This window comes from Oncorhynchus tshawytscha, linkage group LG01 (assembly GCF_018296145.1).
Source record: "Oncorhynchus tshawytscha isolate Ot180627B linkage group LG01, Otsh_v2.0, whole genome shotgun sequence".
In the NCBI taxonomy this organism is placed as follows: Eukaryota; Metazoa; Chordata; class Actinopteri; order Salmoniformes; family Salmonidae; genus Oncorhynchus; species Oncorhynchus tshawytscha.
In genome coordinates this window covers 22,632,159-22,655,213 of record NC_056429.1, presented here as the reverse complement: position 1 = coordinate 22,655,213, position 23,055 = coordinate 22,632,159, and the positions used below count along the sequence as shown (strand labels likewise).

The 23,055-nt window shown below is 42.2% G+C and overlaps 3 protein-coding genes across 4 annotated transcripts; all 3 read right to left on the bottom strand.

Annotated features, from left to right (window-relative positions):
• Nucleotides 1–407: 407 nt before the first annotated feature.
• On the bottom strand, nt 408–6,094 carry ttc14 (tetratricopeptide repeat domain 14). Of its 2 annotated transcripts, XM_024414094.2 has the most exons (13): nt 5,953–6,094; nt 5,549–5,734; nt 5,288–5,412; nt 5,010–5,209; nt 4,831–4,915; nt 4,588–4,717; nt 4,338–4,493; nt 4,151–4,222; nt 3,894–4,013; nt 3,576–3,698; nt 3,353–3,470; nt 2,713–2,819; nt 408–2,525 (listed from the first exon to the last, which is right to left on the bottom strand). In XM_024414094.2, exons 2-13 carry the CDS (start codon nt 5,680–5,682, stop codon nt 1,640–1,642), a joined length of 2,256 nt encoding a protein of 751 aa, XP_024269862.1. In that variant the 5' UTR covers nt 5,683–5,734; nt 5,953–6,094; the 3' UTR covers nt 408–1,639. The 2 variants fall into 2 exon arrangements, 1 of the variants encoding a protein (XP_024269862.1); XR_002952836.2 differs by lacking the exon at nt 408–2,525 and having other exon boundaries at nt 2,724–2,819; nt 3,050–3,470.
• Nucleotides 6,095–10,999: 4,905 nt separating this feature from the next.
• On the bottom strand, nt 11,000–16,047 carry LOC112260260. Its single transcript, XM_024435227.2, has 11 exons — nt 15,771–16,047; nt 15,385–15,621; nt 14,857–15,201; nt 14,561–14,695; nt 14,409–14,452; nt 14,158–14,245; nt 13,872–14,086; nt 13,481–13,745; nt 12,884–13,029; nt 11,912–12,155; nt 11,000–11,705 (listed from the first exon to the last, which is right to left on the bottom strand). The coding sequence occupies exons 1-10, from the start codon at nt 16,029–16,031 to the stop codon at nt 11,924–11,926; spliced, it is 1,968 nt and encodes a 655-aa protein (XP_024290995.2). The 5' UTR covers nt 16,032–16,047; the 3' UTR covers nt 11,000–11,705; nt 11,912–11,923.
• Nucleotides 16,048–19,620: 3,573 nt separating this feature from the next.
• Nucleotides 19,621–22,957, bottom strand: LOC112225189 (leucine-rich repeat-containing protein 24-like). The gene is made up of 4 exons (XM_024389326.2): nt 22,750–22,957; nt 22,100–22,378; nt 21,718–21,886; nt 19,621–21,537 (listed from the first exon to the last, which is right to left on the bottom strand). Exons 1-4 carry the CDS (start codon nt 22,900–22,902, stop codon nt 20,405–20,407), a joined length of 1,734 nt encoding a protein of 577 aa, XP_024245094.1. The 5' UTR covers nt 22,903–22,957; the 3' UTR covers nt 19,621–20,404.
• Between the last annotated feature and the right edge of the window lie 98 nt (nt 22,958–23,055).

Genomic DNA, 23,055 nt, shown 5'->3' with positions numbered 1-23,055 from the left:
GTACATTTTTGTCATAAATAGAAGACACTTCTCATAAAATAATAATTTTCAATCCATTTTTACTATTAGGGTGAATGTGAAGTTAAGTGTGATGTAATTTAACTGTGGAGGAAAAATGCCCAAATATATAGTTTTTACCATCCTTATAATTGGCCATACAGTACTTTAAAAAACCTGTATGCAGAACTAGTGTTGTAGTGCCCTCCAGTGGAAAGTCTCAAAAATGCATGTTCAGTTGAGTTCGGCACCAGGATATATCACATCTGTATTTCATACAATCATCAGGTAAAAAAATGAAAATAGTCATGTGAGAAAATAGGTGTGGGGAAGTGCAGGACCCTTCATACATGTAATATGTTATTCTGATCAAAGGAGTGCACTCTATTGGAATAAAAGATTAGTCCACCCAGCATAGATAAACCTTTTATTTTTATAAATACACATACCTCAGAGTAAACAGTGGATAACATGATTAGTGTTAAAGGGACCAGTTTATTAAAACATATTAGGGCATTTAAGAGTGACACATTTGACAGACTAAATAGCTGTGCCTGTGAATTAGTGAGTAATCCCTTGTAACAAGATGAACTAAAAACATTTAACTGATGTGCAGTATGATGGAGTAAGACATTTAAATTAAGCTGTAAATAAGCCACTTTGGCTGTTTGCATTAAAGTTGTGCACTTTGCAAGTATGCTGTGTCTAGTTATTAAATCATGCAATTTGACATAAAATAGCTCACCAAGCAGCCATTGGACATAAAATAAATGTCTGAACACTGAAGTGAGACCAGAATTGTAACAGTAAGAGATCCAGACATGGCTAACACAACAGTATTTTGGAGAACTTCCGATACTAAGTTGGACAATTTATGTTTTAACCTTAATTTAAACTAGGCAAGTCAGTTAAGAACAAATTCTTACTTGCAATGACTGCCTTCCCCAGCCAAACCTGGACCAATTGTGCGCCTCTCTATGGGACTCCCAATCACGGCCGGATGTGATATAGCCTGGATTTGAACCAGGGACTGTAGTGAAGTCTCTTGCACTGAGATGCAGTGCCTTAGGGCTCCCGAGTGGCGCAGCGGTCTAACAAAATAACCACGTTGATGCTTCAACCAAACAACAAATCAAGCTTGGACATTTTGGGCAAAGCTCGTGGGCCATTTATTGAAAAAGATTCACACATGGAAATGTGTCATCAGTCATTAAATGACATCTTCCAATCTACTACCAGCAAATAGAAAAGAATGGCACATTTCTATCTCAATAGATCTGATTTGTGAGTTTCCTGATGGTACTTGGTAATACAGAGTTCATTGTACTAAGAGGAAAATACACAATTATTCAATCAAAGGAAATACATTTTTTCCAGCTGCAAGCCAAAAGAAGACATCTTAACTGGTCTTTCATTTGCTTTCTGGCACATAAAAAAACATCCTTTCACAGAAAATGTAATCTCATAATATTAAGGCAGTGTATTGATCACAGAAATAACAATAAACATTTCAGAGGAAAATGTTTGATATCACCAACACTAAATTATGACAGCTTGGTAACTACAACTTTGTCCAACATTAGAATAGCATTAGTTTATCGTTTTTATGACATAAGGTAAAAGCATCTCGGAAAAGCTGAATTCACTTTTTCGGCTTGACACATTTCTCCTTCTCAAACTGGGCTATCTGGCTGAAGAGATCTAGGAGATTAGTTGGCAGCTCTTTTTTCTGACTTCCTCCTGCGGATGATCCCTTACCATTCCGAGTGGCGTCAGTGGAAGACCTGTAATCTCCTCCATCAGACCTTCGAGTGCCCCTCTCCTGCTCTTTCTTATCGCCTCGCTCTGTGCTACCATACTTCCCACTATCTGATCGCCTGTAAGTGGATATGTGGGACTGTGATGGGAGGTCGTTGGTGTACTGGTCAGATTTGCGGGAATGCTCTGAGCCGGCAGATGAGGAGGACATTCTTCTGTGTTTGACTTTCTCCAATGAGCTGGGAACGTCTTGTGGGCCACTTTGATCCTCCTGGCCCTGTCTCTTCCTCTGGCCCCTTGAGCCTTCCCTGTCCTTCACGTCTCCATCACTGGTCTTGTCACCACGGACACCTTTTCCCTTGCTGCCCTCAGCTCGCTGAGGAGAGGCGTCAAAAGGGTCATCTTCAAACCTGCTGTTGTCCGGAGCGTCAGACACTGATGATAAAGAGTGGTACGAGTGGCTCCTGCCCTTGCTGGGGGGCTGACTGCCTTCTTCAGTCCTCTCTGGCCCCTCAAACGGCCTAACCACGCTAGATTTCTGATCCAGGAAGGAGGCTGAGGTGTTGGGCGGGGCAGGGTACCACTCCTCCTCGTCATCAGCCACACTCCTGTTGTCCCTGGATGAAACCTGCTGGTGTTTCTTCCCTCGAGATGACCGTCTGTGTTTGCGCTTCTTTTTCTTTGACTTCCTGCGACCCGAGGAGGATCGGTCGGAAGAAGAGGAGGAAGACGATGAAGAAGAGGAGGATCTCCTTTGTTTCCTTTTCATTCTAGAGGGAGTTATAGCAGACAAACTATGTAGCTACATATGAAATAGGTTATATTTGTGATGAACTTAAATGATGAATGATAATATTTCGCCAAATTAAATTACGTGTACCGATTTTGTTTTTACAAGACAACCGATGAGCTGACAGTTTACCAGGTTACCTTTCTGACGGATTGGTATGGATGTACCTTTTTTCTTCTTTTAAGATCTTACGCAATTTTTCTGCACTTGTCTCCACATTCTTAGCTTTTTCCGCTTCCTTTGCAGCTGCCTCTTCTCTCAGTTTGAGCGATTTCTTTAAAGCAGTCATTTTCACAGTAAAATTTTACCCGTTTTCAAGAGATGAAAAATTATAAAGGGAGGAAACCAGCAATGTGAAAAACATTCCATTAATTAATTTGAATGGATAAGGACAATGGGGAAAATGGCATACACACAGACATGTTTACCATAGCATGATCCAGAAATCACAAGCAGAGAACAAATGTTAATTTTTCCAGGTGGACAAAAAGGGTTTACATTTACCGCATTGAGACCAGGTCCAGCGTACCAACCATTTTCATTCCAGTTGTAAGGTTGTTTGTTCCCCCAATAGACAAGCGACAATCAAGGCAGTCGGGTAGAGTCAAAGGGCAGGATCCCAGATCAGACAAGCACACAACAAAACACTTAATCAGTATTACAAGGTTCCCTGTGTGTTACTCCAAGGACGCTAACGACACAGAACTTTTCACTGGCCCTTTTCCCCCAAAATGTTCATAGTTCACAATGTTCAATGATCAGTCATATGAGGAATAGTTGGCATTGCCATGGCATGTTCGAGCTCACCTGGATAAGCAGCTCTATTTTTTTCAATGCTTCCTTGGCGCCTTGGAAGGAGTCGTCTAAGGCCAGGGCTTTTCTATAGAGACCTTCAGCTGTGACTAGCTTTTCTTCCTCCTCCAGTCTAACAGAATGAAAAAACAGTTTTTTTCAGTGGAAGGGTTGTCACTTGTAAATCACTTCAGTGCACACAAGATAATAAAGGAAGTGGATAAACATTCCCACTTACTGGCCACCTCGCTCGACCAGGGTCTGGCATAGGTATTTCTTTGCATTTCTGTGGGTTGGGCAGCTTTCCAATGCCAGCTCAAAGTCAGTTATTGCCTTCAGCAAACTCCCTTTGTTAGCATACCTGGGAAATCAAATGGCAAGTTTATATTAGCTGTAGGACCACAACTACATTTTATACGACAATTAAACATCACGTTTCAAAAACCTGTGGTCAACTGAGATAACTATCAGAGTGTAGGCTAGGAGTGCTGACTATTACCGGTAGATTGTTAATGATCACACAACAAATTATCAATAAAATAAGATGGCTACTCACAGTGCACCACGTGCCACAAGGGCTTCCACATTGTTAGTGTCGATCTCTAAGGCCTTGTTATATTCATTCATTGCTTCGACATGTCGGCCAGATTTGAAGTGGTCCACACCAACCCTTACACTATAGCGCAGACATATTGACAAAGAAAGAAAGATCAGGACCAGTTCATTCATTCTGTAAACATTCAGCTAGCAGAGACTTAGTGACATGCTGCTGCAAATGTCAAAATGCCCCAAAAATGAAAATGCCAGGCATACCATTTAAGAGCCCAGGATGCAGACTGCTTCTTTCGGATAGTTGTGGCAAAGTCCTCCTCAAGGAAATGTTTGCTGTAAAGGAGAGTCCCAAAATACAGTCAAGTGCTGATAAAAAGGGGCTACAGATATCAATTTATGGAAAGCGTGTCTTCTGAAGAATAGCAAAACAACAAGTTTGTCTTCTCACCTCTGTAGCCCTCTCATGAGTGAGGGAGGCTGTGTGTCACTGACCCCAATCTTCCCCAGGAGATATTCCACATTAGACGGATTGGAGTAGCCAAGAGAACCCTCTAAAACCCTCTCATAGGTTTCAGTGTTGTCGTTTGCAACCCTCACACTGCGACTGGGTAAAACAATGAAAAAAATACAATGAGCAAAGATGTAGCCTAAGTTCTAGCATAACTATTTTTCTGCCAATTAGAATACATCTGTCTTACCTGTATTGAAGTGGCAAATCATCTCTACTAAAAACTCCAAGCTTTAGGTTCATCAGATTTGGGCCGAGGGAGGAGGGCTGAAGTGAAATGGTTATCTTCTCATGGTATCGGTCAATGTCCTTCACTCCAGCTAGAGAACAGCACATGGTAGATAATTCAGTTTGTTGACTTATGTTCACAATGCAGTTGTGATAAGTTGTTTAAATGTACAACAAAGTTAGCTAGTGTGCACTGTGCATTCACCTCTTATCAAATCATTAAGCTGATAGTATGATAGCGGATCATCATGATTGCCATTGGAAGGTACATCTCTAAGGGGACACAGGGCCTGAGGAGAGAAATAAAGCAGAGAAAGAGGCTACCACTTACTCTTATTTCTTCAATAGGGCACACCGACACCAGGCCGAAGCCACAAACCCTACCGTGAGCTCCAGATCCTCTATGTCTCGCTCTAGTCCACCTCCCATGCAGATCAAAGTTACAAAGAAGCCAAAGTCCCTGATGGAGTTGATCCTGCCTATCACAATGTCCCCTCGCTCAATGTCCCTGTACAAGAGATTTCTCCGTTCCTCAAACGACACCTCCATGAACTGCTCCAGAGGGGGCATGATGGCATAGGGCTCTAGGAAAAGGATACAGTTGTTAGTCCACACTCAACACAATATGTTGGTTTACCTCTAAATTTCACAGTAACCGTTACCTTCTCCTTCCTCCTCTAACACATCCTCCAGAAGTGCACTAGACTTCCATGATGGAGCAAACAGGATGTCAGCTTTTCTAGCAATGAACTGCTCCACTAAGGCATTGTCCTCCCCTCCATATTTCCTGTAGATGACAGTATTAACATTATCAGTACACCTGTCTGGAAATTTGCAGTTGACAGTGTTGGAGCTCAATTAGTCTACATTTGGATTCAAATAAATGTGGATTCAATACTGTCTGTGTTGTCCATTTAAATGACCTTTGATAGCTGGCTTTGGACAAGTCAGGTTCAATAGCCTTGAAATCTGGATTTTCACTTTGTTCACATTTGAGATGGGTAAACAGGCTTTGTCCATGGTGAGACAAAGTCTGCCTCAGTAAATCTCTATCCATTTTCAGTTATTGGCATCAAAATTCAGCCTGGTTAGCTAGTATGCACATCATCCTGTAACAGAAGAATAATATGTTAGCATAATAGCTAACTAGTAGCTAGCAAAGAAGAATCAGAAATATATTTTAATTCAGCGCGGCCAACCAGCCCAACTCACGTCACGAGAGCAACATAGCTAGCTGGCTAGCCAGCTGTAAATATATGGCTCTGGCGCTAGCTAGCTAACGTTAGTTGTTGCTGCTGCCCTGTACTGCGGACAAAAAGCAACTTACCGAGCAGTTGCAGATGTGTACAAAACATTTACGCAAATTATTGACATAGCTAGCAGCTAGCTATCTGACAGAAGAATCTGTGGGAGCGTTCTAACTCTCGAGCGTCCGGAACTTCAATCTTATGTGTTACAGTTATTTGGTCCCAAGAGGAACAAAACCCTACTAGGAACCTTTTTGAGTTCATAGGGTTGCCATAGACATATTTTGTAAACACAATTTTGTTGATAGTTCTGGATTTCTCCTGTCCTTCCAGTCAAACAAAACATTCAGGAGACAGTTGTATCGTCTTGCTGAGAGCCTCTTTTATCCATAGCAAAATGTTCTATAAATAGTTTTGGTTGGGTTTTCCTGTATGTAACACAACAGGTATCGAAGAATATCCACAGTGGTTAGCCTAAACTGAGGGTATAGAGCCCCACAGTCGAGGTGTCAGAATACCCATAAAACCCACTTGTAAAATCAGGGAAATGGTTCCAATCGTTTTTTAGAATTTAGAAATGCTTAGAAAAAAGGGCTTACCCTGGCGTGACATTTTATTAACCATGTAAATCTCTATCGGACAAGGTGACTCATCAATATATTGGGCTCTATTCGAAAATACTAATCAGCATCAAAGTTGACATCATGGAAAATTACACATCCATCCCTGCACGCCATCTCTAGCTGACACCTTTGCTAACAGGTATTGTGTCAATTTAAAACTTGCACAAGACAGTTCACAGAATTTTCAATGTAAAGAAATTTAGCCAATTTATGAATTACTACATTTAGCTAACATTAGATAGTTAATCCAGAGATTCTTACCTTTGCCTCGATTCGGCAGGCTCGTCCAGATCATCGTGACATTTGTTGTTCTTTATGATAGCCACATTAGCAGCTAATTAGCTTTTCATTATTTATTATTATTATTATTATTTTTTTTTTGGGGGTAAATACAGGCGAATATATTGATAAAAGTACATTTGTCCTAGAGAAATCTACAGAGTTAATAAAATGTCACGCCAGGGTAAGCCTAGTCAAAACACAGACCTTATTTTAAGTGTTTCTTTTAAGTGCTCCAACATATCCAGTTATAATACACACTGCTCCGTATCAAGGTAGGTAATCATGTTATATAAACTGAACATGCAACAATTTAAAAGATTTTACTGAACTACAGTTCATTTAAGGAAATCAGTCGAAGTAAATTCATTATAAAGCCTTTATCTATGGATTTCATGACTGGCAATACAAATATGCATCTGTTGGTCACAGATACCTTTAAAAAAAGGGTAGGGGCGTGGATCAGATCCTTGCGACATGGGGCTGTGCATTATCGGGCTGAAACATGAGGTGATGGCGGCCGATGAATGGCACGACATTGGGCCTCAGGATCTCATCACGGTATCTCTCTGCATTGAAATTGCCATCAATAAAATGCAATTGTGTTTGTTGTCTATAGCTTATGCCTGCCCATATAATAACTCCACCTCCACCATGGGGCACTCTGTTCACAATGTTGACATCAGCAAATCGCTCGCAAACACGACGCCATACACGTTGCCTGCCATCGGCCTGGTACAGTAGAAACGGATTCATCTGGGAAGAGCACACTTCTCCAATGTGCCTGTGGCCATCAAAGGTGACCATTTGCCCAAAGAAGTTGGTAGCTATGCCGAACTGCATTCGAGTCAAGACACTGGTGAGGACGACGAGCACGCAGATGAGCTTCTCTGGGGCTGTTTTTGTAGAAAGTCTTTGGTTATGCAAACCCACAGTTTCATCAGCTGTCTGAGTGGCTGGTCTCAGACGATCCCATAGGTGAGAAGTCAGATGTGGAGGTCCTGTGCTGGCGTTGTTACACGTGGTCTGGGGTTGTGTGTACATAATGTTGCCATCTCTTATGACCAAAAATAAATTCTGGACATCAGAAAAGTGATTTTTCTCACCGCGGACTGAAAGAAACTTTTTCCTTTAACGAGTCCAATGAGAAGGATATCCTGCTTTCACTGGAACAGGCCCAGATTCACGCCTTTTGCGTCAAGAAAAGACGCCGGAAAAGAGGACGCAGATCGGACATCCTTGTGATAATCCAGAGGCGAACGAGTAAACTCCCACTGCTTTCCATTCTTCTCGCTAATGTGCAGTCATTGGAAAATAAAATTGATGAACTACAATTAAGATTATCCTAACAACGGGACATTAAAAACTGCAACATCTTATGTTTCACCGAGGCGTGGCTGAACGAAGATACGGACAATATAGAGCTAGTGGGATTTTCCATGCACCGGCAGAACAGAGACGCTACCTCTGGTAATACGAGGGGTGGGTGTGTGTGTCTTTTTGTCAATAACAGCTGGTGTGCGATGTCTAATATTAAAGAAGTCTCAAGGAATTGCTTGCCTGAGGTAGAGTACCTTATGATAAGCTGTAGACCACATTATCTACCAAGAGAGTTCTCATCTGTATTATTCGTAGCCGTCTATTTACCACCACAAAACAAAGCTGGCACTAAGACTGCTCTCAACCAACTCTATAAGGCCATAAGCAAAGAAGAAAATGCACACCCAGAAGCAGCTCTCCTAGTGGCCGGGGACATTAATGCAGGCAAACTTAAATCAGTTTTACTAAATTCTTACCAGCATGTCACATTTGCAACCAGGGGGGGAATCCTAGATCACCTTTACTCCACACACAGAGATGAATACAAAGCTCTCCCCTGCCCTCCATTTGGCAAATCTGACCATAATTATTTCCTTCTGATTCCTGCTTACAAGCAAAAACTAAAGCAGGAAGTATCAGTGACTCGCTCAATACGGAAGTGGTCAGATGATGCAGATGCTACACTACAGGACTGTTTTGTTAGCACAGACTGGAATATGTTCCGGGATTCATCCAATGGCATAGAGGAATACACTACCTCAGTCATTGGCTTCATCAATAAGTGCATCGATAACGTCGCCCCTATAGTGACTGTACGTACATATCCCAAACAGAAGCCATGGATTACAGGCAACATCCGCATCGGGCTAAAGGCTAGAGCTGCCGGAGACTAATCCGGATGCTTATAAGAAATCCAGCTATGCCCTCAGACAAACCATCAAACAAGCAAAGCGTCAATACAGGATTAAGAATGAATCCTACTACACCGGCTCTGACGCTCGTCGGTTGTGGCAGGGCTTGAAAACTATTACGGACTACAAAGGGAAACCCAGACGTGAGCTGCCCAATGTACATGGGGAGCTAACATTAATGATATGCATGTCAATTATTAAACATTTTGTATTGTAGATATGTAATGATGTAAAAATATTATATGATGTACTGTTTTATCTTTTATTTTATGTGTGATGTAAGTGCCTTAATGTGTTTGGATCCCAGGAAGAGTAGGCAGCAGCTAATGGGGATCCCTAATAAATACAAATAGAAATGATCATGCTGTTTAATCAGCTTCTTGATATGCCAAATGTGTCAGAAGGATGGATTATCTTGGCAAAGGAGAAATGCTCACTAACAGGGATGTAAACACGTTTGTGCACAGAATTTGAGAGAAATAAGCTTTTTGTGTGTATGGAACATTTCTGGAACCTTTTACTTCAGCTCATGACACATAGGGCCAAAACTTTACATGTTGAGTTAATATTTTTGGTCAGTGTTTAACATACTTGGATGCTTTGGGAATCAAGCCCCCAAATACATAGCATTTTCCCTGATCTGTTTGTGCCATCATACCACTCCTTACAAGCCAAACATGACAAGAAGTGGCATGATGGCACCAACAGACTGGTAACAGGCTTCCAAATACCCCCTACTTGTATCAAAACTTGTGTAAATGTTAGGATTTTGTTCCTCATGGTCTTACTCTCTTCCACAGGCTTCACAAATGTTGCATATGCAACATTCAATATGTCCTCCACTGTTAAACTAGACAATGAAACAGTCATCCAACTTAGGTTAAAGAGGTAAGTTTTGATCGTAATAATTGCTTCCTGTCCATAATGATATGAATAAATACAGGGATAAATAGATTTAAGTTTGTGTCAGTTTCCTCTGATTTCAGTTCTGCCATGTTCGACTGAATGGAAAACAGATCACAGTGAAATAGAGTGCCTTCGGAAAGTTTTCAGATGCCTTGACTTTGTCCACATTTTGTTGCGTTACAACCTTATTCTGAAATGGATTATCTAAAAACAATTCCCACCCACGATACCCCATAATGACAAAGTAGAAACAGGTTTTTAGATTTTTTTGCAAAGGTATTAAAAATAAAAACAAATACTTTCTTTAGATAAGTATTCAGACTCTTTGCAGCTCAGCTGCATCCTGTTTCTATTTATCATCCTTGAGATGTTTCTCGAACTTGATTAGAGCCTACCTGTGGTAAATTCAATTGACGACATGATTTGGAAAGGCAGACACCTGTCTATACAAGGTCCCACAGTTGACAGTGCATTCCAGAACATTTCTACAGCATTGAAGGTCCCCAAGAACACCGTGTTTAATGGAAGAAGTTTGGAACCACCAAGACTCCACCAAGCTGGCCACTCGGCCAAACAGCAATTGGGGAAGAAGGGCTGTATTCGCTGCCAAAGGTGCTTCATCAAAGTACTGAGTAAAGGGTCTGAAAACCTATGTAAATGTAATATTTTATTTGCAAACATTTCTTAACCCGTTTTTGCTTTGTCATCTTTGGGTGTTGTGTGTAGATAGTTTTTTCCTCAATTTAATCTATTTTAGAATAAGGCTGTAACAAAATGGGGAAAAATCAAGGTCTGAATACTTTCTGAAGGAACTGTACATAAAGGTAGTAACACCATGAAGGTATCTTTTGGACAGTAAAATATCTAGGCTTACTACCAACAGTGTGTAAAGATGGCATTTAAGGTATAATTATGATTTAATCCTATAATTGGTGAGTAGCTGCCCTTGAATCAATTAAATATTGCTAATTTGAGTTTCATTCATGTTATCAAAAATATTTTATTAAGTCACATTTTGTAGATTAACATGATGTCTACAATGCATAATTACATCTCAATTTTGTCATAATCAAAATTAGCAATGCGTTGTTATTCTATTTTCAAATGATTACCAAATACTGTTTGTTGATGACTTAATAGGCACTATCTTGGTCTTAATTCATTTTGACAAAAATGACTGAGTTTAGCATATCTAAAATATGAATACATAGAATATTAAGTAAAACAATTTCCAGATTAAAAGGAAATGTGCTAGACCATTTTACATTGACACATTCAGTTGAATGTCCTTCATATTAACTGCATATCAGAAATAATATTCTGCTCTTATCTTGCAATCTCATTCAGTACGTACTGTACCCATTGCTGAGAATCTCATTAGTAATGGAGAAAATGACAATTTGCAGAACAAATAAAACACCTAGACTGGTAAACCATGCATTATTGATTACCTCATCTATCAAACATTACCAAGCTTTGATTCCTCCCACATTGTTTTTTGTTGGATTGATCATTGGCTCAAAGCTGAACTGTCAGCATAAATGTTTCCAAATCCTAAAGATTCTTGCAGTGCTCTTGTCAGCATGTCCTTCAACCCACCAGGACTGGCCAAACCTCGGGGAAGGTAGAGCTCCAAAGTACAAGTAGAGGCATGTGATAAACGGACACTGAACATTCCCTGGTCTTGGTCGTAGAATCTGATGCAGAGATTTCTTAGGAATCCCAAAGGAGGGATCTGATCCGCCCCTGTGATGAAGGCTAGTAGATTCCCAAAGGACAAGGCAGTCTGGTGTTCTGAGAAGCGATGCAAGAACAGATAACATTTTATCGAAAAGCTGAGAATATATTCAACTTAAACTTTAATGTACATACTTGTATTGCTATGCTCAGGAATGAGTGGAAAACGTTTATGGTGATCTAGATCTATGTATGAACCTTGACCGAAAATGAATTAATTCTAGAAATATTCAATACAAAGCAACAGAAAATACCCAGCCTACCGTTGATCATGATCAGACGTCTCTCCCAGGAGTGACTGTGGTCTCCTCAGCTTGTCTCAGGCCTATGGTTGATTCCAGAGGACTCCACGACACCTCAAACAGACTGCTGAACTGTTGCGTGGTGAGAGGGTGTTCTGTCCTGGTCATGACAGGCATGAAGGCTGCAGAGTGGGCCTTGATGATATCCCACAGGCCACCACAGCTGTTCAGACCCTCTGTGAACTGGGAGATCATGCTTGCCACCCTGCAAAAATAAAGCAAGCAGGGATATTAACCAAACGTATAGTTGCATTCCATATGATCGTAAGAGCAGAGGAAAAGCAAGATGACCAAATGTTGAATAGGTGTTCAAAAAATATACAGATGTAGGATCTTAATATGACCTATAATGGTACAGCAGAATGATCCTGCATCAACAGGATTTTAACGTTTAGTCCATAATGTTGCTTGATGGGTGGTTGGGCCATCTGTAACGAGTGCGCTGCGAGTTGGGAAGCAAGTTCAGGGAGTGCATCATTTAATAAACAAAACAATAAACACGAACAACGCAGACAGGAAACTGAAACAATAACGCCTGGTGAAGGAACCAAAGGGAGTGACATACAGTATATAGGGAAGGTAGTCAGGGAAGTGATGGATTCCAGGTGAGTGATGACGAGCAGGTGCACGTAATGATGGTAACAGGTGTGCGCCATAACAAGCAGCCTGGTGACCTAGAGGCCATACACGTGACTGTACCCCCTCCCCAACGCGGGGCTCCAGCCAGAGGACGCCGACCAAAATGACGATCCCGGGGATCAGGAGCGGACCGGTCACCTCTGCTGAGGTACGGGAAACCTGTCAGTCCGGCTGAGACGCGAGAGCATGGTGACCTAAAGCGCTGGAGAGGGCAGTGCAGGATAATTCTCAGCAACAAAATAGTGATCAAATTAAGATCCTTCATCTGTATGACCAATAAAAATTAAATCCTACCTGTGATAAATGCAGTGCCTTAAAACCCAGGTATAGATGTAGGGCATGTCTTTGATTTCGGCACTGTAGATATCAGGAATTCCACAACCTGCAATCCATTCACACAGGTTTGGAGTCAAACTCTGGATGCTAGTGCAATTCTTGACCTATACAAAAGAATCAATCACAAACCCAGAATCAAATCAAATCAAATGTTATTTGTCACATGCGCCGAATACAACAGGTGTAGACCTTATAGTGAAATGCTTACTTACAAGCCCTTAACCAACAATGCAGTTTTATACCCCCCAAAAAGTGTGAGACAAGAATAACAAATAATTAGAGAGCAGCAGTAAATAACAATAGCGGGGCTAAATACAGGGGGTGCCGATACAGAGTCAATGTGGGGTGTCGAGGTAATATGTACATGTAGGTAGAGTGCAAATAGTCTGGGTAGCCATTTAATTAGCTGTTCAGGAGTCTTATGTCTTGGGGGTAGAAGATGTTTAGAAGCCTCTTGGACCTAGACTTGGCGCTCCAGTACCGCTAGGAACAGGGATTGAGTGCACCAAAAGAAAGAAAAGGTTGGTAGTGATTTGATTATGTCTTGTGTTGTACCTGTTGCAGTTTCATCTGTACATCCACATCAGAGATGTCCATCCAGTTGAAGTCTTCCAGGGGAGGGCTTTGGCCACACATGAGCTGGTAGAGGGACTGGTGTAGGCAGCATGGTCCAGGACCATCATGCAGCAGAGACCAGGCCACCATGACTCCTGCAGCGTAGTACCTCCTCTCCTCCAGGGCAGCCTGGTCGTAGGCAAACAACAGATGCCCCGGCCGACCCTCCAGGATACCGCTCTCCTGCAACTCTAACATGATGAGTCTAGAAAAAAGGAATCGATTGCATTAGGGCATGTCAAAGTGAAAAACAAAATAATTTCCTGTTCTGAAGGGGGCAAGCAAATATATTGTATAGTGTAAATGAAAAGGGAGAGCAGTTAGAACTCACCTGAAAAACTCTCTCAAAGGGCCGTCATAGTCATCAACATCCTCTCCTAGGAAGTGGAAGAGAGGAGTTGTCTTGATGGAGAATGACTTCTTCCTCATCACCTTGAGTGCACTTCTGAAGATGTCTCTCCGCCTCACATACATGTGTGTTTGGATATCAGGCATTGAGTTTTGTTCTCTGTATGTTTGGAGGATGGTGTCCAGGTCCGAAATGACCTAAAACATAAAAACTATCTCGTAAAGATACAGAATTCTACATGTTTTACCAAATGTTATACCAAGCTTACCTCCTCATCAGTGGTGACAGGCAGGGGAGACTCTACACTTCTCTCCTCCTCCTCCTCATCCTCATTGTCATCCACCAAGAAAGCATGACTAAATGAAAAACATTTGAGGGCATTAGAGCTTTGGTTAAGTGAACAGTAAAGTGTTTTGTTATGAGTCCGTTTGAGATCATATATACACAATGCCATGTTGAGTCATGAAAATAAATTGCACTGACATTGATAAAGATCTAGTTCGAATGTAATTTACATACCTGTTAATTACTGGTGCGTTGTTTGTTGGCCACTCACATTCTATCTATGGAATAACAACAACAAAGACTTCATAAATGTTCCAATGATTGCACAGCAAATACATTTAATAAAAGATAAATCACATTAATTATTTTAATTATTATCCATTCACCTCAAAGCTCATAAAATCATAGTGACTGAGAATATAAAGGGGGCCATGTCCTGCTATCCGCAAAACCTGTTCCCCACTCCAGGAGAACTGTGATGGGGTGTCTGGAACAAACAGCACACGAGAGCTCTGCAGACACTGAAAAATATGGTTTACATATTAAATCAGAATGCAGGTAGGGACACAGAGACAAAAGTACTTAATGTACAGATGCACCACTGCGTAGTTGCGTCCCGCGATCAGTAGTGGTGCTGTATCAGAGTTAGTATGCCCAGTGTTTCATCCTCCACTGTAATCACCTGAAGGTATGTGAAGGTGAATCTTTGTTCGCGTCCACTGAAGAAGCGGCTCCTGAACAGTGAGGCAAGGCGGCTCTCCATTTCATGATGGAGCCAGGAGTTGTCTATGGTTATCCTAGCGATGAGGCCCATGGCAGCGAGCTCGTCCCTCTCCTGGCCTCTGGGGACACTGTGCCTGTCCTCCTGAGCCAGGTAGTGGCCTTGAGGCAGGCAGATCACATCTTTAACCACCAAACAAGTCTTCCCTGGTGTGATTCTCCTCCATTTCAGTTTGCTTGGTTGGATCGGTTCTGGTGAGACTGGGACAACTGGTTCTGGTGAGACTGGGACAACTGGTTCTGGTGTCTGAATAAAAGGAATGAAATGTATCATATTCTAGATTTATAATTTTAAATTGAGTGTGTGATTCACAAATCATCCAAGATATAAACATTGAAAATAATTGTATATAAAATGTAACATTCCTTGGATTTATTTGCAGGCATCTAAATTAAAGGTCATAAACAAAACAATGATTGGGGTCCTTACCCTGGTCATGACAGAGGGGTCATCTGGAGTGATCTCCACCACATCACTTTCAGTCAAGCCTGAGGGCGGAAACATCTCCATTTCGATCTCAATGCTCTCAAATGTGTTATTTGTAATCCTTGGTATAGATTCTTTCTCAATCTTTACAGGTGTAACAGTCTCCCTCTGCTGTTTAGGTGGTCCTATATCATCTTCCTCCAACGGGAGTGGTACTAGGGGGTGTTCAGGTTGTTGTCTCTATAGGAGAGAGAAAGATGCAGAGTAAGTATAATCTGAAATGTAACTGAACCTAACCATGGTCAGACTCAGTAGTCTATAACACTAAATCATAGAGGATCATAGGTTGATTTGACCTGTTCAACTGCCTCAACGGCTGCGTTACCTACCGTTGTCTCCTGTTGGTATTGCGGAATTACTGCTATTGGCACAGCAAACGTGCCTATAACGGAAAACAGGTCCATCTCTATGTCCTCTGTCAAAATCATGACTGTAGCAGATCCTCTCTCCTTCTGAGTTGCTTGTCCAAAACGTTCACCTACTTTATGCCTCTCCAGCTCTTTGTGGTTGTTCCTGGGAAGGGTGGATGTTTGCATGAAAAGAGACAAAAGACAAGCATTGCACAACCCATAAATTGAATCCATTCTCATTGATCTTGTGAGTGGAATTTCTTAAACCTTTCAAATGACCTTTGTGCTCTGGTCTGATTGATCAATGTTTACATTTCATCCTATTATATAGCTTGTTCAGCTTCAGACATGTCTGAAAGCAAGTAAATGGGTTAATTTTGACTCAACATGTCCAGTTCAAAATTTGCCTAAATCTATTAACATAATGATATTCAATCTACAAAAATCTAATTTAGAGCACCAGTAGGCCTATAAATGCTTACCTATCTAGAAGTATGAGTATATGTTCTATTAAATTCTGTGAGAGGACTCTCCTGAATAATCAGCATGACTATTAATCAGACAATAATTACTCAAATTGAGTAAGGATTTATGATGATCACTCCAGGCAGTCCACACCCCCAAGACAGCCAAAAGGCCCCATTCTAATGCACAATTCAGATATACAAGGTTAGTGTCCCAAGAGATTCCTGTGTATGCCTTGCGAAAGACGCTAGGCATATCGCAATATTGACAAAATCCTGATCAACAGAAGTCGATAGGTATAGTATATCCGAGTGCACGTCTTCTCCTCTCTTCTCGCTGCTTGTGCGCTTTGAGTTGGCTCTATAAATAGAACCGAATCAAACACATGCCCCTTCATGAAATCAAAATATCTCCGTAGCCTATTCGTCTTTTGTTCCACGCACTTCTGGCACACCGGTGCGTTTACCGGACCATGCTGACTTCCAATTATGTCATGAATTGTGGTCTGAAACTGGCTGTTATGTGCCCATTCAATATGGAGCAGATCAATCAAACACGCACTGCAAAATAAACACTTCACTTAGGCCTACTATTGCGTTGAAATCAAAATCAGTTTACATACAACAAATTCATAACTGGTCTAATTTCATGGCAGGCTTTGGGCCTTCATTATTTCCTTACATTGTGGGATTGGTTTAATTGAGAATTGTAGGCTACATGGAGCATTGTATTTTAGACATGTTTGGACAAATGGGCAAGTAGACAAAATGAGTACAATATAGTTCCATCTTAAACATCAGCTGAGACCATTTTCCTAATTGTATTTATTTGGAAAAGGAATAAACCACAATAAATATAAACCACAAATATATATACATTTTTAAATAAATGCATTAAAAACATCTGAAATGAAGAGCTTGAAATTCAGTTTTACAAGGGGAGGACAATCCAGTGTTTTAATACCAGATTGCACGGCTTTTCTCACTCTTCCCACCTCAAACACACCAATGTCCAGTGTTATGATATACTGATGATTTGTCGCCACAGATGGTTTGTTAACGTCTCTATCGTTGTTGAAAGATGGCGTTGGCCAACAGCTCTATCTACTGGTCGCGTCTTGGACAAGAGTTGTTGACAACTGTAGGATTGTAGCTAAGCCTAATCATAACCCTTTTCCTAAACTTAACCTCATTCTGGAAATACAGTTGGCTAAAAGCTATTGAACACTATCTAAAAAAAAATTAAAAATCAACATTGAATCACATTAGGCCTTGTTTTGTCAACTAAAAAACATGTTGAAGTACAAGCGACAAAAAGACTTTCATCATAAAGCTGAGCCCTACAGGAATTTCATGGATTTAAAAAAGTATTCAGTTAAAGTTATATTTAAGGTCAATGATTTCTGATAATGCCCTCAAATGTAATACGTCTCCTCATCTTCAGTTCATGCATGTTGACATTTTGTTGTATATATATTTTGTCACCAATATACAGTGGCTTGCGAAAGTATTCACTCCCCTTGGCATTTTTCCTATTTTGTTGCCTTACAACCTGTAATTAAAATAGATTTTTGGGGGGGTTATATCATTTGATTTACACAACATGCCTACCACTTTGAAGATGATGCAAAATATTATTTATTGTGAAACAAACAAGACATAAGACAAAAAAATATAAAAAAATAACTTGAGCGTGCATAACTATTCACCCCCACAAAGTCAATACTTTTTAGAGACACCTTTTGCAGCAATTACAGCTGCAAGTCTCTTGGGGTATGTCTCTATAAGCTTGGCACATCTAGCCACTGGGATTTTTGTAACTGACAATTAACCTGTGAGTCTATGTCGTTGTTTTGTTTGAATTGTTTACATGTTCGAATTGCGGGGGAAATGGTAAGACAAGCGGAACTACATGGCTAAGAACTGTTATAATGGGGATTATTATCGTAGCAAGGCACTTTTGGAGTGAAGGCAATCCCACGCTGTGTTAGATAGGTTATGTCTTCGGGGTGTAGTTTGTAACAGTTGAAATGTGTATGTTAGGTTAGGATGGTAACATTATAATAATTAAGGATGAAGCGTGAATTCATGTCAGGAATAAGAAGTGTGAAATTTTGGATTTCCTCCCTTCTGTAATAAGCAGCCAATGAGGTATTTTTCCTTTATTCATGTGTTTAACCTGATACTGTTATATCTCTGGCTAAACTGTTTTTATGTATGTAAGCACTTCAGAGTCATATCAAGCTAATAAGTTACTCATAAGATAAGAAAGTTGTAAGAATAATGTAACTGTATTTTCATTTACTTTATAGTTCTCACAGAAGGTGATAGTTCTGACTAAAACTACAGAATAAAACCGCCAGTTAAAATCAAGGAACAGTTGTGCTCGTGGTTACTGGAGGGAGCTACAATTTTTGTCCATTCTTCAAGGCAAAACTGCTCCAGCTGCTTCATGTTGGATTGGTTCTGCTGGTGTACCGCAATATTTAAGTCATATCACAGATTCTCAATTGGATTGAGGTCTGGGCTTTGACTACGCCATTCCAAGACATTTAAATGTTTTCCCTTAAACCACTCAAGTGTTGCTTTAGCAGTATGCTTAGGGTCATTGTCCAGCTGGAAGGTGAACCCCTGTCCCAGTTTCAAATCTCTGGAAGACTGAAATAGGTTTCCCTCAAGAATTTCCCTGTATTTAGCGCCAAACATCATTCAATTCTGACCAGTTTCAAAGTTCCTGCCGATGAAAGACATCCCCACAGCATGATGAATGAGGGATGGTGTTCTCGGGGTGATGAGAGGTGTTGGGTTTGCGCCAGACATAGCATTTTCCTTGATAGCCAAAAAGCTACATTTGACCAGAGTACCTCCCATACGTTTGGGGAGTCTCCCACATGCCTTTTGGCAAACACCAAACGTGTTTGCTTATTTTTTTCTTTAAGCCATGGCTTTTTTCTGGCCACTCTTCTGTAAAGCCCAGCTCTGTGGAGTGTACGGGCTTAAAGTGGTTCTAGCTTTGCAGCTCCTTCAATGTTATCTTTGGTCTCTTTGTTGCCTCTCTGAATAATGCCCTCCTTGCCTGGTCCATGAGTTTTGGTGGGCGGCCCTCTCTTGGCAGGTTTGTTGTCGTGCCATATTCTTTCCAATTTTTTTAAATAATGGATTTAATGGTGCTCCGTGGGATGTTCAAAGATACAGATACTTTTTTATAACCCAACCCTGATGATTACTTCTCCACAACTGGTGCAGGCACCACTTTTCCATAAAACATTTTTTTTTTTTAAACAAGTCCTTTTTTTAATTTCACTTCACCAATTTGGACTATATTGTGTATGTCCATTACATGAAATCCAAATAAAAAATCCATTTAAATTACAGGTTGTAATGCAACAAAATAGGAAAAAACACCAAGGGGGATGAATACTTTTGTAAGGCACTATAATGAAATGAACAGGACCTGAAGGAGAGGGAGCTTGTTTGACTGTATACCGTTGTTTGACTGATGACATCTTTGGAAGGAATATTATGTTGTAGACCATTGTCTTGCATCAGCGCGACGGCCGTCTGCACTGACGTGTGTTGCGTTAGAATGACGCCATCTGACCGAAGACAATGGCTGTAGACTAGAAAATGGAGGATCTGGGTAGGTCAGTAGTCTTTCACAAAGAAGTATTTTATGATAGACTTACGATACACATTACTCATTAAATTCTCAACCTCTCAGCGTTCTGCCAAGGGGGCCTGTTTAGGCCCCTAACACAGTTTAGTTGATGTAAAACAGTAGAATCATAATAAGGTTATTTCCACTACACGTGACTCACTCCACTAATGGTTTCTCCATAATATGGTAACTATAGTTTCAAGTTGGAGTTAATCAACATGACATAAGACACGTTTTTTCAGCTCACAGTAAGGTACAGTACAGTGGGGGTTTTGGTTGACGACGGCACCTCTCCTGGCATGTCTTTATATCTCACTGCTACTCAAGCTTGTCACTCTGGAACCAGAGCAATCAGGATTTATGATTAATCTGAACTCTCATTGTCACATCTGATCTGCAGTCTAGAGGTTTGGTCACCAGAGGGACATCCATCTGAAAAGTGACATTAAGCACTCTGGGCTAGCTCACAGTGAATGTCCTCCTGGGGGCCTTCAGCAGTGGATCTCATATGCAAATTGTGAGTCGAGGAACAACCCTGTGTGATTCAGAAACAAGCCCTCTGACTCGGCTGTCACCGTCTCTGCCTCCACGCCCTCCCCTGCCATCCTTCTCATTGTCCGTATATCGGGCTCCATCTGGGGCTTTGTGGGAGACAGTGCTTCCTGCTGTTGGTACCCCAGGGTGGTGGTATCAGCTGTGGTGGAAGGTGGGATGATGGGTTTAGCGCGGTTAAGAACATACATCTCATGCCCGCGCTCATCGCGGTACTCCTCCAGCTGGGCAAAGGTTGTTGGTCCATCTGAGTAATCATTGACATACAGTACGCTTTCCTCCTTGTCATCTGTGTCTTTCTGCCGCTGGCGGTGCCGGCTGTAGATCATGGCCACCAGGAGAAGGGCAGTGAGGGCCAGTAGGGAGATCCCTATGGCAATGGCAGTCTGTGTAGCAGCTCCCAGCGTGCTGAAGGCCATGCTGCCAAGGGCGTACAGGGGCTCTCTCCTCACGTCTGACGATGTTGGCCGATTGGCGCGCAGACGAGGCCAGGATGGGGCGTAGGAGGCGGGGGACCAACCGGAAGAGGACGAGGAGTTGATTGCTAGCTGAAAGGTCACACGGGCCACCCCTCCAGCGTTCCAGGCCTCGCACTCATACACCCCGGCGTGAGACACCGTCACGTTGCTGAGGAAAAGCATTCCACTGCCCATGTCTGGATCGAAGCGCTCCCTATCCTCCTTCTGGAGTTTCACCCGCCCTGGGTGTGCTGCATCCTCAGCCCCCACGCTCCCTACACTGCCCAGGTCCTGCACCAGCCCCCGCGGGGATAGTTGCACCTTGCCCTGGGACGCCTTCCTCCAGGTGACCTGTGGCCTGGGGTAACCAGAGGCATGGCAGGAGACACGTAGGCTTTCACCCAGGCGCACGGCCAGACGGCGTGGCTCCAGCTGCACCAGAGGGGGGATACACACCAGGCTGTTGAGAGGCACCTCTACCAAGCTGAGGTGGGAAAGGCGGGGCGGCTCGGAACACACCAGGCGTCTCTCGGCCGAGCTCAGCAGGCGCTGGCCCTCCTCATCAATCCAGCTGCGTAGCCAGTGCAGGGCACAGTCACAACGCCATGGATTGTCTACAGTAGGAAATGATCATGTGATGGGTGGGTGTGGCCAAGTCATCAAAAGAGGATAAAAAAGGATGTGACAGGACAATGACACAATTAACACAAAGTTAGGAGGTAATTCTAGCTTAACAATGGCAGTATATTTACTGTATGCTCTTTTATGGTTCCACAGCTTGGCGCTCCCCTTACCTGTGACACGCAGCACCTGCAGGCTGACGAGGGGCCGCAGGGTGGCAGGGCCGATGGTGTGCAGGTTATTCCGGCTGAGGTCAAGGAGGGCAAGAGAGGACAGACCAACTAGAGCCTGGTCTCCCAGCATCTCAATGTTATTTTGCTGCAGGTGAAGCTCTTGAAGACGCTACGGAAGCAGGGATTGTAATCATTATTAGTAATGAATAGTGATATAATGTAGAGTAAGTCATTAACGTTAGTGCGTTTGTTGTGTTGAGGTGGAACTCTAGACAACTATCTGGACAAACATGGTCTGTTTACAAGGGAGGAAGGGAACAGTAAAGAAAAGCATTGATTTAGCAAAACATTAACTTGAGTGACTGATAATATGTGGACTGACCAGTAGGCCTCTGAAGGTATAGTCCTGTAGGCGAGTGATGTCATTTCCTGCCAGGTAGAGGATACGGAGGTGCTCCAAGCCCCTGAACATGTCTCCTGTGATCAGGTGGATGCGGTTCCCATTGAGGGCCAGCTCCAGAAGATTACCCTGGCTCTGGAAGGCCCCAGGCTCCAGTGCTTTGATACTGTTGTTCTGCAGATACAGGCAGTGCAGAAGGCCCAGCTGGGAGAGGTCAGATAGATTGATCTGCCCGATAGCATTGTCCTGGAGGAAGATGGTCTAAATGGAATAGATGAGCAGAAGTACAGAATACAATGATCAGGGAAAGCACAACACCATCTTTATTTAACCAGGCAAGTCAGTTAAGAACACATTCTTATTTACAATGACAGCCTAGGAACAGTGGGTTAACTGCCTTGTTCAGGGACAGAACGGCAGATTTTTACCTTGTCAGGTCGGGGATTTGATCTAGCAACCTTTCAGTTACTGGCCCAACGCACTAGGCTACCTGCCACCCTGTAAACTCTCTAAGAAGATAAGTGTATGGATAATTCAAGACTGCCTATATTGTGTGGGGGGTGGTGGCCTATGTGTGTTTGGGTCTAGGAAACAGATGTATGTGGTAAACATATTGAGTCATCATGGCTAACCTGTGTGGAGGGTGGGACATGTGAGGGGATGTCCCGGAGGCCCATAGAGCCACACTCTACAGTCAAGCTGTAGCAGCGACATCCCACTGGGCAGCCAAGGGATAGGAGGGTGTGGACAGATATGATCAGGAAAGCCAGAAAGGAGAAGGCCATCGCACCAATAGGACAGAGATCCTAGAGAGAGACCAGCAGACTGAGAAGAGAGAGATGGAGGGTTATAGAGGGAAGAGGAAACTGGTTAAATATGTAATGTTGTTTACAATATATGCTGTATTGAACTCAAAATGATCTGCCTGAGCCCATAAA

Coding starts and splice junctions, on each gene's coding strand:
- LOC112225189 (XM_024389326.2), bottom strand. CDS start 22,902: ATGGCCTTCTCCTTTCTGGCTTTCCTGATCATATCTGTCCACACCCTC. Junction 22,379..22,749: donor ATGTCCCACCCTCCACACAG/GTTAGCCATGAT, acceptor TATTCCATTTAG/ACCATCTTCCTCCAGGACAA. Junction 21,538..21,717: donor GCAGGTGCTGCGTGTCACAG/GTAAGGGGAGCG, acceptor TTCCTACTGTAG/ACAATCCATGGCGTTGTGAC.
- ttc14 (XM_024414094.2), bottom strand. CDS start 5,682: ATGGATAGAGATTTACTGAGGCAGACTTTGTCTCACCATGGACAAAGC. Junction 5,210..5,287: donor GTTAGAGGAGGAAGGAGAAG/GTAACGGTTACT, acceptor TCCTTTTCCTAG/AGCCCTATGCCATCATGCCC. Junction 4,916..5,009: donor TAGAGGATCTGGAGCTCACG/GTAGGGTTTGTG, acceptor TTCTCTCCTCAG/GCCCTGTGTCCCCTTAGAGA.
- LOC112260260 (XM_024435227.2), bottom strand. CDS start 16,031: ATGAGAATGGATTCAATTTATGGGTTGTGCAATGCTTGTCTTTTGTCT. Junction 14,453..14,560: donor ATGATTTTATGAGCTTTGAG/GTGAATGGATAA, acceptor GTTATTCCATAG/ATAGAATGTGAGTGGCCAAC. Junction 12,156..12,883: donor AGGCACTGCATTTATCACAG/GTAGGATTTAAT, acceptor TTATTTTTGCAG/GGTGGCAAGCATGATCTCCC.